The sequence below is a fragment of the Abramis brama genome (assembly GCF_963993115.1).
Source record: "Abramis brama genome assembly, chromosome: 3".
Classification (NCBI taxonomy): Eukaryota; Metazoa; Chordata; class Actinopteri; order Cypriniformes; family Leuciscidae; genus Abramis; species Abramis brama.
In genome coordinates this window covers 32,346,421-32,361,881 of record NC_139965.1, presented here as the reverse complement: position 1 = coordinate 32,361,881, position 15,461 = coordinate 32,346,421, and the positions used below count along the sequence as shown (strand labels likewise).

Sequence of the window (15,461 nt, the reverse complement as noted above, 5' to 3'; positions counted from 1 at the left end):
ACAATTCAAACTGCTTTGAACTCCCACATAACAAATTAAAGACTTAAAATATTGATTTCAAACAAGTATATTGTTAAGGGATTTTACAGTACTAAATAAAATAATGCACCATTTATTATCTGTAATACTGTTGTGTAACCAGTAGATGGCTATATATTCCATATTTATCAGGCTCTCTCTCTCACACACACACACACACACACACACTAAACGATTCATACGATTAAATTGTTTGGTTCTCAACGAGTACGCTCCAACTCAGAAGGTGGCGATAAAGCCACTCAAATGTGTTTTCTCTGCTGTAATATCCTGATCATCTAACGACGAGTCAACATCAATGGCTGCCTCCAGCTTCTGCATGTGTTATTTTTCCAAAACCTATTTTATGCGATATTTAGCGAATTTCCGTCTGTAAACACGTAACTATCGACAATAAATAAAGAGTTTATGCACCGTCAGATATAGTTCGCTTTGAAAATGAAGGGAAAGGCGCAGCGCAAGAGTAAAGGCAAAGGTGGAAGGCAAAAGCACAAGGAGAAACTTCAGAAATTCATGGATTCAGTTAATAACTTTGTGAAGAGCAAAGGCGGCTTCGATGAAAATGAAAACAACCAAAGAGCAACCTTCGTAAAGAGGAAAAGCAGAAAAGAGCTGCGCAAAGAGAAACGTAAGTTAAAGAAATCTAAGATGAAAAGTCACTACATGGGTCAATCCCTCCTGAAGCCCAGCGAGGAGGAGGAACCTGCGCAAAATGAAGAAAATGCACAGAAACCAGCTGCAAAGCCGACTGGAAATCTTAAAAATGCCGCTCAGAGACAGCAGGAGACCAATAAAGACAATATTAATATGAAAGATGGTGTAGAAGAGACGACTAAAAGGAAAGTCCACTTCTCCGAGCATCTGCCAAAGCAGAGAACGAAATCTAGTCTGCACGAGAGCAGAAAGCGGGCTCTGTTAGAGGCAAATATCGAAGAGGACAAGGAAATAAAGAAATTAGAAAAACGCCTTGGACTGAATAAAAGAAAGAACAAAAAGAGCCTGCCTCAGTCATTCGCCAACGATGGACTCGATTATATTTTAGGAATCCTTGAGCCTGGAGCATCTGCGACAGGACTGTATGAGAGTGATGAAGAAATGGACGTTGACAAAGCGAAGGATAACTTTGATGAGTTAGAAGAGGACAGCGACAGGCAAATGACAGATGATGAGAACAACGGTGAGGATGAAGATGACGCTGATGAAGAGCTAGGAGATGGAGAGGATGACACAATTATGGAAGAAGAGGAGGATGTAGAAGAAGAAGACACACAGATAGAAGATTATGTGGAAGGAGATGAAGAAGAGGAAGATCACACAGATGCATCAGAGGAAAATGATCATGGGGAGGAAGTTGAATCTGAACAATATACACCTGAAAGCCAGGAACTAGTATGTCATTGTAAATCTTTCATTATTATTGTTTAGGTCTAAATTCAGTCTTGTTCTCTATTAGTCGAGTCACGTTTATTTATAGAGAAAATTCAGATTGTTTTAAAGCAGCTTCTCAGTAATAAACACACAGAACATGAACCGTGTTAATGTTGAAAAATTCATGAATTATAAAACTCAATTCAGCTATAGCGGCTCTAGTGTACTGTATGGCCATTACTCATTACTAATCAAAAGTATGTTTTGAAGCTGATATTTGTGGTTTCTTCTTTTTATAGAATTCTGTCACTGTGGGCAAATATGTTCCACCTCACCTACGAGAAGCCATGGACAGCAAACGCAAAGCCGAGCTGGAGAAACTGAAGCGCCGTGTAAAAGGTCTGATTAACAGGTAAGGTGCCGTGGAAGGTACTATGACTACATAAAAGCTTCATTTTTGTTGATCAGTTTGATAATCCGCCTTTTGCTTGGCAGATTAAGTCAGCCCAACATGGCTTCTATCAGCAGTCAGTTGGAAGAGCTGTACATGAGCACCAGCAGGAAGGACATGAACGATACACTCACGGACATTCTGCTGGCTGCCTGCGTCACACCTGCTCTCATGCCTGAAAGGTTACCTTATTATACTTCATTTTATAACCCAGTCTTTGATAATTTGTGTAGTGTTTAATTTAATTATGTTGACTTGAGAAAGCCCACGTACTGATGTTCTTCTTCTGAGACTAAAAACCCTAGTTCTTTCAAGCTACGTCCACCAGGGTCAAGGGTCGGATGTTCATTCTGTTCTGATTTAAAGCTGGAATCTGCTACATGACTTTCTCCCTGATGTTTTGGCCCAATTTGCAGTCAATACACATCAATGCTAGTTGCTATTAGTCAGTGCCAATCTGCAGATTTTAAACAGTCTAAGTTGACAGATTTTGCAGACAGATGCGTAGTGTATATGATGTGCACAGACTCAGATTCCATCCAGTTGGAGGATATCAAACATGTTTGATATTTTGAGCCTATTTTAGACCACATTGTTTTCATTGGTCATGCATCTCCTAGAGTTCATTGTGTTCTGAACAACTTGAAAGTCTGTTAGTATGTGATCCTCAGTCGTTTAATGTATGTTGTCTTGTTTTTCTCTATAACCATTTACAAAGTCGGCAAGTGTATGATGCCTGTATGATTTTAAAAGTTGTGTATTGTATTCCAGCATTTACTGTGCTATATCTTTTCTAACTGATTAAAAGAATCTATGTCCTAGCAACCACTCAGAACACCCCTGTGAGCACCCAGAACACACTAGCATCTCCCTAGCAACCGCCTTAAAAAACACTCAACTTAAACACTCAACTTAAAGTTCACCCAAAAAGGAAAATTGTGTCATTAAAGGGATATTTCACTGCTGGAAAGATGAATGTGTATTTAAATTGGGTCATTTATGTAGTAGAAATAAGAAATTATTTTAGAAGTTGGTGCCTTCTAGACTGAGAAAAGCCAGAAAATGTATTTTTGGCTCATGTGGATGAAAGACTCCCAGAATGCACTTGCTTCGCTGCCCTACAAGGCCACTCCCAAGCCACGCCTACCGGTTACAGAGGGCAGTATCGGAAGAAATGATACAACTAGGCTACTAGCTGACTCGAAAATGAAAAAATGAGGGAGGGAAGCACGGTCATTCGAAAATACTACCGGGTTTCTACTGATACAAAGCTTAATGCTAATTGGTGAAGTATCCCTTTAATTACTCACCCTCATGTCGTTCCATACACGCAAGATCTTCAGATCATGATACTTTAATGCTTCAAAAAGTTAATTAAGAGATTGTAAAACATATATATGAATCGAGCTGTTAAGTCCAAATTTTCTGAACAGACTCGGATCTCTTTATATGATGAACAGATTGAAGCCATCCTAGGTGTATATGACATTCTTCTTTCAGACAAATACAAGTTGGAGTTACATCAAAGTGCATCCATCCATGATAAAATTGCTACACGTGGCTCTGGGGTGGTTAATAAAGGCCTTCTAAAGTGAAACGATGAATTCGTGTAAGAAAAATATCCATATTTAAAACTTTACCAACTAAAATAACTAGCTTCTGGCTTGAGGGTGAGTAAATCATGGGTTAATTTTCATTTTTGGGTGAACTAACCCCTTAAATATGACCTCAAAATGTATCAGAGGCTCTGCTACAAACACACTAATAAATACCTGTAAATTATTATTATTAACACTAACACTCTCTCTTCCAGGCTTTTAATGGAGCACATCCTACTTGTCAGCATCCTCCACCATAGTGTTGGCCTGGAGGTATCTAATATTTACTTTACTACATCTCACAGATTCATACCCTTGTCATCATGGCAATATAGTCCACACTTGCTGCCAGGAGCAGACTTAGTGATTTGGGGGCCCTAAGCAATTCCAGATATGGGGCGCTAACACACCAATTATGCGCCCTGTTAATTTGTAGCCCTTTTTTTCTGCCTCTCTCTCCAAGCACAGAACCCCCTTTTTTCAAGCGTTTACACCAAGCTTAAGTGAGAGGGGAACAACTAAGCCTGACTAATGCGCACAGATACTCAATAATAAAGCAACTAATAATAAATGGAACACATTTATAAATAAACTGTAAATCTTAAAGGGCTTATCTTAAATTATGGCTATGCTAATTACATTACATTAAAGGGATAGTTCACCAAAAAATGACAATTCTGTCATCATTTACTCATCCTCAAGTTGTTCCAAACTTGTATGAATTTATTTCTTCTGCTGAAGACAAAAGATATTTTGAAGAACGTCGGTAACCAAATAGTTGACTGGCCCCATTGATTTCCATAGTTAATTAATTTTTTTCCAGACTATGGAAGTCAATGGGGCCAGTCAACTATTTGGTTACCGACGTTCTTCAAAATATCTTCTTTTGTGTTCAGCAGAAGAAAGAGAAACATACAGGTTTGGAGCAACTTGAGTGTGAGTAAATGATGACAAAATTTTCATTTTTTGGTGAACTATCCCTTTAATGTAATGTAATTAGCATAGCCATAACGTATAAGAACATTACAGATTCATTAAATAATCAACAATCATACAAATCTTACATGGATAGACTACACTAGAATATCATGTATTATATACGGCATATATATCCCAACTAATTTTTTACTAATATTAAAAAACTACTTTTTATTTTCTTATTATGGTGTCTTCACTGGTGATTGAAATCTCAGTGCATTATTTTTTTTTACTCCAAACATTTTATAATACACCTCATTGAATAGTAATGAACAAATGCGGCTGATTGACAGATAAACCGCGCCCTCTTACAGTGTTGTTCATCTTGTGGTTATTTCAGCAAACAATTTAATTCGTGCAGATGTAGTAATAATGTTGAATGTTGGGTTTTTTATGGGGCCTCCTGATTCCTATAAACACTAAGCGGCTGCTGTTTTCGGTGGCATACTCTGAATTTCTGTCATAGTTTGTAGATTTGCTTGACACCTGCTAATTTCTCACTTTCTCTCTTGTTTTCTTTGAGGTTGGAGCTCATTTTCTGGAGACTGTAGTCCGTCAGTTTGATAAAACTTACAGTCAACTCGATGCTACAGACAAAGAATGTGACAACTTGTTGTCCATAATTGCCCACATATACAACTTCCATGTGGTTCATGCTCTCCTAGTGTTTGACATTCTGAAGAAGCTGGTGACACGTTTCAGCTCAAAGGATATAGAACTAGTTCTGCTGCTGCTGAAGAACGTTGGGTTTGCTCTGAGAAAGGATGATCCGCTAGCTCTTAAGGAGCTGATCTCTGAGGCTCAGCGGAAAGCCAACGCTGAAGGAGAGCGTTTTCAGGACCAAACAAGGGTAAGACTCATTTGTCCTGTGAAGAAGCTGTCTTCTAGTGCTTAGAAATGATCATATTATATTTACATTTAATCATTAAACTCTTTTATCCAAAGCAACTTGAAGTCAATTGTTCTATAGTCGGTCTCAAGTTCTACAAACAGACGTTTGTTATGTTGGTTTGCTTGTCAGATTCGGTTTATGTTGGAGACTATGCTGGCACTGAAGAACAATGACATGAGGAAGATTCCGGGTTATGACCCTGAACCTCTGGAGAAATTAAGGAAACTGCAGAGGACTTTGGTGAGAAAATGTCTGATGTTACTTACATTGGTAGATTTATAACGTGGACTTGCGATGCAAAAGTGCTTAGAGGGGATAACTAGTTAATGTTCACATTATTATCAGCCCTAAATTCATTGGAGCCTTAATATTAAAATAAATGTTTGGTACCGAATTAACTTCTCGCTGTGGCCACTAGGGGTCAGACTAACTCCATACTTTGGTGTGGTCACACATTGATCTGAGTTTTGTCCAGTATTTTCAGAGAAATGTTGAATTGTTGCCCGTTAGTCATGCACTAACACAACCCTCTTAATAGATTCACAGCAGTGGCAGTGATATGAAGTTGAGAGTCTCACTAGACAATCTTCTGGAAGCTGAACGCGTTGGTCGCTGGTGGATTGTGGGATCTTCCTGGAGTGGAGCACCCATGATTGATGACCATGAGAACAAGACAACCACCACATCCACCAAAGGGGAACAAGTACGTTTTTTTTTTTTTCTTCTTTTTTTGCTTATTTAGAAATGTTTGAAATGTATAAAAATATAGGGTAACACTTTACAATAAAGTGTCATTTGTTAACATTAGTAAAGCATTAACTAACAAAAACTAACAATAAGCAATACAAAAAACATTTGTTAAAGTTGGTTAAAAAAAATTACATGTTGGTTCTGAGTGCATTAACTAATGTTAACAGATACAACCTTTTTAAAATATGTAGTAGTAAATGTTGAGATTAACATGAACAAAGAATAATAAATTCTGTAGACGTATTGTTTATTCTTAGTTCATGTTAATGCACGTAGCTAAGTTATGTCAACAAATAAAACCTTATTGTAAAAAACAAAAAAAGTGTTACCAAATATAGTTATTTCTGTTTATAGAATCTGTCACTTTTGTGTATAAATTGGCTTTATGAGAGTCAAATTGTCATCTGAAATGGATTATTCATGAATTTATTTATGAATTTGCAGTACAGCACAAAGATTTTGGAGCTTGCACACAAACAAAGAATGAACACTGACATCAGGAGGAACATTTTCTGTGTGCTTATGTCCAGTGAAGACTATTTGGATGCCTTTGAGAAACTTTTAAGGTTTGTCTGCATAGTTTCTGTTTCTCCTCATAGATTTTCAGCGACATAGGCCATGTTGACACATTTAAGTGTTGTTTTGATCACAGTGTCATGTAATGCCAGAATCTATAATAATGCACTTTTTATTTAGTTGCAGAATGTAAAATAATTATATAAAATGATTAGAAAAGTGTATTTACAGATTAACAGATCTGCTTTTTTAGCAAGATAACATTTATTTTATGTTAGGTTAAAAAGAGAACAAGAAGAATGTTAGATCTTCTGAAATGATATCCTTGGTGTGTGATGATACCACACACTTAAACATTTTAGTTAATGTTATCACACAAATCTTTCTTTAAATTACTTGCTAAGAGACCCGCCTGTTTTCTTCTTGTGTATTTCAAACATGATGTATTATATTTGTAATGTTTTTCATAAACCATAAATTACCCAATTCATACAGTGGATTATTTTCTGTCTCAGGTTAGGATTGAAAAACCAGCAAGAGCGGGAAATTGTTCATGTTCTTACGGACTGCTGCTTGCAGGAGAAAATGTTCAATAAATTCTATGCGGTTCTGGCAGAGAAACTTTGCTTGCATGACCGTCGGTTCAAGGTAGAGTAGAGCTGCAGTGATTCTTACAGTATGTCTCAGTCTGTTAGGAGTGTGCTTTTTTCACTAGGTGTTAGCTAAAATTGATATTGATTTTATAAATGAATATTACTCTTATCATGTGCAGTATGATAAGATCAGCTATAAGTTTTTAATATACAAATAATATGAGTCAGTCTGTTTACACCCATTTCTGCTCTATGTAATGCCTAGTAGCTTGTAGCTGTTTACTATAGATCAATTACAATTAAACATAACATCCATTTTGTAAATGTAAACCCTCTGTGCTTTTGTTCTGTTCTCTAGATGACCTTTCAGTTTAGTCTGTGGGATAAGTTCAAAGAACTGGCAAACCTTTCCAGTAGGTCTTTCAGTAACCTGGTCCAGATGGTCACTCATCTTTTACACAGGAGGAGTCTCTCTCTTTCTATTCTCAAGGTAATATTTGGTAAAGTTAAAGTTCCTCTTTATGAATCATTTACATATTAGTTAAAGGATGGCTTAATTTTCTGATGGTCTTTTGTGTTTTAATAAGGCTATTGAGTTTGGGGAGCTAGATAAGCCCAAAGTCAAATTCCTGAAGCAGATTCTCTTGAAACTCCTTAAAGAAACTGAGCCAGAAGATCTTGTGAATATATTTGGCAGGTGAGTGTTATTTGTCTACAAAAAATTTATATTAGTCATGTAGATAAATGTTCATAATGTTCAATGGTTTGCAAGCGTCTAATTTTTATAAAGGCATAAATCTATATTTTGTAATCAAAGGCAAAAGTGTGACATCGCTAATTATACATTAGTCTTGTTTCAGAGGCATTGTTCATAATGTATAAATGAACTTCAAAAGAGAAATGAACTTAATTAGCTATAACAATTCTTACATTAATGCTTAAATATTTATTTGTGAGTGCAAATTTTTTAACACTTTTTAATTTCAGTAAAATGAGTAAAAAGACCAGATGTGCAGAACAGCCTGAGTTCACCTAAAATGGCTTGTGTGTGGCCTAGTGTGTGGCCTAGTGTGTCAATATCTGTCTACCATTGTGTCCCAGGATTTCTGGAATTCCCGAGCTAGGAATGCTTCGGGAAGGCTTGAAGCTTTTCATCAGTCACTTTCTGCTCCGGACCATTCAGACACAAGAACCATCTGAGCAAGCCAAGGCACTCATGGACCGAGCCGAGGTCGCCACCAAAGCTATGGAGGCCCGAGACGCCCAGATCAAGCTATAGAGCACACAGATGTGCGCATAATTCATCAGACTTAAAAAAGTGACAATTTCTACACGAGGCAATATGCAAACCTGTATGCAGACTTTAAGACACATGCAGATCACTGACATGCATTGCATTTTCTATTAATGGCATTCTGTCGAAAAAATAAAAAGTAAAATATATAAATATGAAATTTGTGTTTTAAAAAGTTACATATAAGAAAACCTCAATGGCCAGCTCTTCTATTCTGATGTGTTATCACTAGTTTTATTTTATTATTATTACATACATGACTGCACATTGACCAGAACAGATCTCAAGTTTGGGATTTATATTGTATTGACTCGCATACCTGAGTAAGAGAAATAAGAATATAACATTTGTGTGATGCATAATTATGTTTGGTTTTATTACGTCTCTTTTAATAGTAAGTCAGGATTTCTGTAATGTTTATTTAATTGAAAGGGAAAAGTGATCTTTTATTTGAAAACTATAAGAGCAGAAAATGTAAATATAAAAAAAGGAAAGTAAAAATACCAAGTTTGTAACAGATATTTGAGTGCGTTAAATCACAATGGCCTGTTTAATATTTATTTGGGGGTTTATGCCAGAGTCTGTCTCAAGCAAAAAAAGAATAACTTTCATTCCTTTAATGCGCAAAAACATTCAATGTACATTAACTGTTGTGTTAACAAATTCAACCTGTGACTCTTGAGTTGAATAGCTTATCCCATGAAAACAAAACTGTATTAATTTAGAAAAGAGCACAAACATGCATTGTTTGCTTAATTTGAAATATGGATTCATTGCAGTTGTTTGGAACAAATGCAGCAGTCCTCTGGACGTGACCAACTAGCATTACATAGCAGAGGGTTACCGTTAGATTTGATGCCCATGGTTAATTCATTAGCAACATTGGCATTACTGACATCAATCCACAGCATGGAGTGATCAGAGGATGAGCAATCATCATCTGGGGTCAGGCAGAGGAAACATCACCCTTGCAGCTCTACAACAAAAGAGCTAAGTGTTCAATTATATTTGATTAATTAAAATCGGTGTGAGATCAAACAGACTGTCACGTTAGAACCTGTAATGATGACACATCAGTCTGGCTGTTTTTTCTCTCGCAGTTTTTGAGCTGGAAATGGGAGGGTTACCTACAGATGGTCTGCTTTTCCACCCTTTGACAAAGACAACATTGTCACCATATGTGAGGAGAAGCGTATAATGTGGGTCCAGCCCACTAAGACACACACAGGTGACTGTAAATAGTGTGTGCTATTGTCTGTCTGTGTGAGACCATAGGAAAGTTGATACTGACCTTAGTTTGAACTGGTAATAGGAAGCAAAGTTGCCATTGAACTGATAACAGCACAGTTAGAATACTGTTGGTGAGGATGTTACATGTTCCTGTGCAAAGGACCATGGGAGATTCATACATGTGCATAGGCCTGAGCCAAGTGTTAAATAAAACCATGTGCACTGGCCCCTACTGACAAATTACATAGCGCACAATTTTAACAATTTATATTATGTGGTTTATTATGCACTCATGCTTAGTAATGTATTTACCCCTCACCTTTAACTGTCTCATCCAGTCCTTCATATAGGCCTTCATTCTATGTGTCCCACCCTGCTCACTTTGGTTTTCTTTCCCAATGGTTAGAGGGTGATAGTGGCACTGATAAGGTTCTGAGTTCTTTGTACTTATGCAGCTGGGTAAACGTACAAGTAGGGTAAATTAGGCGTTACTTAAATCAGTAACTAATGTTTCAAATTGACTGCTACCTGTTCAGGGTCAAATTAATTCTGTATAAATCATTGCTAATTGTTGCCCATTAGAGTATATTTGGATAACATTATACATTTATGTATGTATGGTCTTAGTTCTCATAACCATCATAATGTTTTATATCTGCATTAAACTGAACCACATTTCAACATTCTTTAGTTACTTCACCCCTCTGAATTTCCTGTTTCTGTTCCTGACTACCCTACAAGCCTTTTAGGACCCAAGGATAATGCCAAGTTTAATAGATTAGCCAGATTTTAGTTTCTGCTATGCATTGCAGTCACATCATAGGGCAGGTAAATGCTATTTTTGAGTAATGAAAGGGGAGTCTGTCACAGAGAATTGATTCACCAGAATACACTGCATATTATTCCACTGAGAAGGTGTCTGAAAGTGGCTTAGTAAATGAAAACAAGAAGCATTTCAGATCACATTCAGTGTCCGAGTATAGTTCTCGTGGCCCTGGACTGATAGGAGTGGATAGTGATTATATTTAAATGTCCTCTAATTGATTCGAAGAAGCTCCTTGGCAAAGACCAGATGGATCTCTGGGTTTATTACCCAATAAAGCATGTCGTTATTAATAAAGGAGGGAATGCACTTATGCGAAATAGACCTCAATTAGATTGCCGAAAAGACCATTAAAATAGTCGTGCTGTAGAGTAATCCAGCATACTCTCTTTCTTTATCATTTTCATTTCATATCCTTCCTAAGTACTATCGCTCTGTCTTTAGCTAATAGCTACTATAGGCTAATTTTGAACATTACTCTGTGAACATGACAGAAACAGACTTCCGGATAGATATAACATGAAGTGTCTAAAATCAGCGGAAAGGTCAGTCTAATTTCACTTCACTTAAAGTCTAACATAAATATAAAAGACACTTAGAATAGTCCCTGTGATGTGCTCTGATGATGGATGGGCTTTGTCTCAAAGGTTCATTATTGGGTGGCCATTGCTGCAGTGGTGAGAAATGTTTGGCCATATTCGAGTATGCTTACTCGCACATTTGCACGGATATGAGAGCTCTATAAACAGCGATTCCCATGACCCGACCATGCCACTGACAAGAGACAGAGACCGCTTCACATCCAGCCTTGTTGAGGAGGGTTTTCCTTCACGCTTGTAATGGAATATAGAGTTCAACATTGTTACAAATAAAAAAGGCACCCCCCAAAATTACAAAACCAAAAAATAATTTTATTCACAAAGTGTAACTGATAAGCCTAAACAATAACATGCATTTTAAAAGCAATTTCGTTATAAATACATTGTATAAAAATAAACATCACATATGGTTCTGGCTGTAGATTATTATTATTTTTTTTATCCCACTCGAGTTCAGAAAATAATAATAAGTGGTTATCGAATAGGATCATCTTATTTTAATGATGCTAATTATTATTACCGATAGTGATAGGCCTACTCACTATGATGAGATGCGATTTTACCACATGCTCTGCAACCATACATCAGGCTATAGCCTACCTTCAGGAAAGTATCCAGTCAATGTTTGTAAATGGGATGCCTATACAAACAGCTCATGTGGACGCGTCCACCTCAGCATTTCCATAATGACTGCAAGATGATAACATGCATTTCACATACTTAGCTTTTATGGGTGTTTTTTGTAAAAGAAGTCTCATGGTTGTGGACTTATATCACTGGCATTGGTTCGTTCATCCTCGGAGGAACAATCAGATGAATTTAGCATGTAATTTTCTCCTTCTTCGTCGTCACTGTCTCTAAAGTCCCGTATTCTGTTACTTTTCACTGAATCTACCTTCTGGAAGTCCTTCTCTAATCCGTCCATTTTGTCCTGGTTTCCTTTGCCTTTCTTCTCGGCCTCCTGAGCGGCCTGTTCTTTAGCCTTTTTACTGCGCTTCCATTTCATACGCCTGTTCTGAAACCAGATTTTCACCTGGAAATAAAAACATGACATTTCTCATTCGTAAACACTTAAGTAGCTAATCGAATTTGGCATTTTTATTTAAATTTAAATTTAAATTAAACAGATTTATATTATTATTTATTAAAAACATTTAATAGCCTATTATTTATCACAAGACATTTTTTTTTTCATTACAGAAGTGTTTTTCCAGGCGAAGCGTAAAAAAAAAAAAAAAAATCTGAAGATTACCTGCGTCTCTGTTAGCATTAAAGATGTAGCCACTTCAAAGCGTTTTGGTCTCGATAGATATTTATTGAGCTTAAACTGATGCTCAAGTTCAAGGAGCTGCTGGCTTGTGAACGCGGTTCTTGGTCTTCTGCACTTCCCGAGTAAGTTTGACTGCGCCTGGCCTAGAATGACAAAATTTATAATTCATCATATTTAGCCTATATTTCATCATATGTTTCGTAAAACAGCATAAATAAATAAATTAAAAAGTTTATAGGCTAGCCTACTATGTTGCAAATATTGTTTTAAAAACAGAACTATTCCAATTAGAACCAACACATATTTAGCTACATGTTTATACAACATAATAACATTCTGCAAATAAATAAAATAAAGTTCTGCAAATATTTTTTGTAGCCTGCTCTAGGTTTTTTTATTTTTATTTTATTAAGAAAACCACCTACAAACTGATGCTGTAAAGAACCCAGATATACACAAAACTATAATGCAATACCAAGACATCAACATCAATTTTCGTAATCTCCAAAGAAAACCAGAAAAAAACTGTTAGGCTATTTGATGAAAATGCTACTGCACTGAACCGTTAAATAATTTCTTTTTGAGAGTGGTACGGGCAGGACTTCTTTTCTCATATATATATATATATATATATATATATATATATATATATATATATATATATATAATTATTATTATTATTATTTAGGCCCAGCAGCAGTGTTAGTGCGCACTCAAAACGGATTTTTTAACACACAATGCAATTTATACAATGGTACGGCAAGAAATGTTAAGAGATCTCATTCTTAAAAGCCCCCAGAGCAATTCCCAATCACACATAGCCTCTATGTGCCACGGCATTGTCAGTACATCTGGTAACATTTCCACCCTGTCTGATTTGTTTGGGAGAGGTTTGAGAAAATCTGCAGACGAGCAGCGGAACAGAGAGACAGTGTCTGCAGTGTACACAGTTGGCAGGCTGTGGTTTTCACACTCGTCCGCCACTTTCCCTCTGTCCATTATCTGTCCATTTTAGCCCCTCTTTGAAAGAGAGTGCTCGTTCAGTCTGTCAAAGAACAGCTTTACTGACCCTGCACGCGCTTGTTAGACCAAGCTACTGTTATCCGTTGCTCTGTGCAATCTTACATGATACAATTTGAAAATAATAATAATAATAATAATAATGGGCTAATAATAACTAAAGCCTATAGCCTACCTAAGACTATATATTTATCCACATGCAATTCAAATTGAACTCACCACTGAAATCTGCCATTTTGGGCAGCATCATTCCCGCAGTTGAGACCCTCAGCCAGTGATCGAGCTGAAAGGAGCTGGCGGTGAGTTTGAGGGGGTCATTGGGATGATGATGATGGTGCGACCCATGCGGATAAGAGTACGACAGCGCCGGGTGCTGACCGAGCGCTGCTGCTGAATATGTGTACATTGGATGACCGTAGAGAGCTTGAGGAGGAATCCCGGCGCTGCTCTGAGGGTGTAGTCCGACCATGCCCGAATGTGGAGAGTTTAAGAAACCCGGCTTAGGAATCAAGCCGCAAGATGATATCCTGGGGGGCGAAGGAGTCTCGTTCCGAAGTGCTTCGGAGTTCGTGTTCAAATCTGACGCCTGGACACTTTCGGAGGAGGATGATATGGAAGATGTGGGCAGGGAGGTGACCAGCGCCAGCGGCGAGGTCTGCACTTTTGGTGGATCGACAGCTAGAAGCGCGTCGATTCGAAAGTTTTTAGATTTCTCCATCTGGCCCACCTCACAAACAGATTCACGCGTCGTTCGCAACTTTACAAGGCTGTCACAAGTGTCACCGTTCCTCTCCTTAAAGTTATGATCTTGGCCAAGGTGTGCAAGCCAGGAGTGCACTTGTCAACTGCTGCCCGAAAGGGTGTGGATTGGTCATTCACGTCATCCTTGTGGATTTCCGATTGGACAGTGATTTCACCTTGTTCACGGTGCGCTTAGAAATTCAATAGTCCTCAAAAGATAAGAATTTTCTCGTATCGTCGTGGAAGTTAAGGGTGTGTGAAAAAAAACAAAAAACTGTGTTGACACAACACTATTTTATATCCATAATTGTAGACTAATTGTTTTAAGAAAGCATTAAAACGCAATTATTAACATGCTATCAAATTACAGATAGCCTACAGAACAGAAACATTTTCATTGTATCCCTTAAAAAGAGTTTAATACAGTGTAGCTTATTATCACGATATAGCCTGATTTTTTTTTTTTCGATGCAAAAAGCTTAAGTATAAACGAAGATGTCTAAATAAATGGCTAAAACTGGTGGAAGCCTAGTAGGCTATCCTGTTAATACGTGGATAATTTAGTCAAATATAGTTTATATCCTTATAAAGATAACGACTAGGCTATATGTGTTTGAAAAAGAGAATGACAAATACCAGAGCAACTGAATGGGCATGCAAAAACTATGGGCGTTTTTTGTTGTTGTTGTTTTTGTTTTTTACTTCGATGATAAGGCTAGGCCTATGAATTAATAACAAAAGTGGGATATAGGCTAGTCTATACGCATTTGATATTAAATATATGTTTAATTCTGAATCACAAGAGGACAAATTTGTGGAAAGTCTGTCCTCACACCAACCATATAGGGCAAACATTGTCACACTTTTTTGTACTCCAGTGAATATTTCTGAACAGCCAATGATAATTTTTCTGCAAAGATTGAAGCAGTAAAACAATGATGAAACGTAAAATAATTTGCCTAGGGAAAATGTGGTATCGGAGAAGTGTTTTGAGCAACAAATATTTAATAAATTATACATTTAATAATAGGCCTATAGATTTTTAAATGTAGCCTTAATTTAATAAATTATTTTACAATATTTAAAACTTGTGACAACTTGCCCGCCACATGATATATAAAATATCTTTGTCCTGAGAACACAGGTCAAACTTTCTTTTGAAATCGACCTTGATTTTATTTGACCCCTGCCTAAAAATATGCCAGTTTCGGTTTGACATTATTGTGATTATTTGTTTACTAAACAGCTACAGAAATAGCCTATTAGATGTTAAAATTCACAACATTATTTTAATTTAAG

General features: G+C 36.9%; 2 protein-coding genes across 2 annotated transcripts; one reads left to right on the top strand and one right to left on the bottom strand.

Annotated features, from left to right (window-relative positions):
* Nucleotides 1–255: 255 nt before the first annotated feature.
* Nucleotides 256–8,841, top strand: nom1 (nucleolar protein with MIF4G domain 1). The gene is made up of 12 exons (XM_084110163.1): nucleotides 256–1,428; nucleotides 1,707–1,819; nucleotides 1,903–2,040; nucleotides 3,672–3,729; nucleotides 4,958–5,284; nucleotides 5,456–5,566; nucleotides 5,865–6,029; nucleotides 6,521–6,642; nucleotides 7,108–7,240; nucleotides 7,544–7,675; nucleotides 7,773–7,882; nucleotides 8,287–8,841. Exons 1-12 carry the CDS (start codon nucleotides 478–480, stop codon nucleotides 8,462–8,464), a joined length of 2,538 nt encoding a protein of 845 aa, XP_083966289.1. The 5' UTR covers nucleotides 256–477; the 3' UTR covers nucleotides 8,465–8,841.
* Nucleotides 8,842–11,885: 3,044 nt separating this feature from the next.
* mnx1 (motor neuron and pancreas homeobox 1) lies at nucleotides 11,886–14,139 on the bottom strand (the record flags this gene model as incomplete). Its single annotated transcript, XM_084110413.1, has 3 exons — nucleotides 11,886–12,164; nucleotides 12,384–12,544; nucleotides 13,641–14,139. 3 exons carry the CDS (start codon nucleotides 14,137–14,139, stop codon nucleotides 11,886–11,888), a joined length of 939 nt encoding a protein of 312 aa, XP_083966539.1.
* Between the last annotated feature and the right edge of the window lie 1,322 nt (nucleotides 14,140–15,461).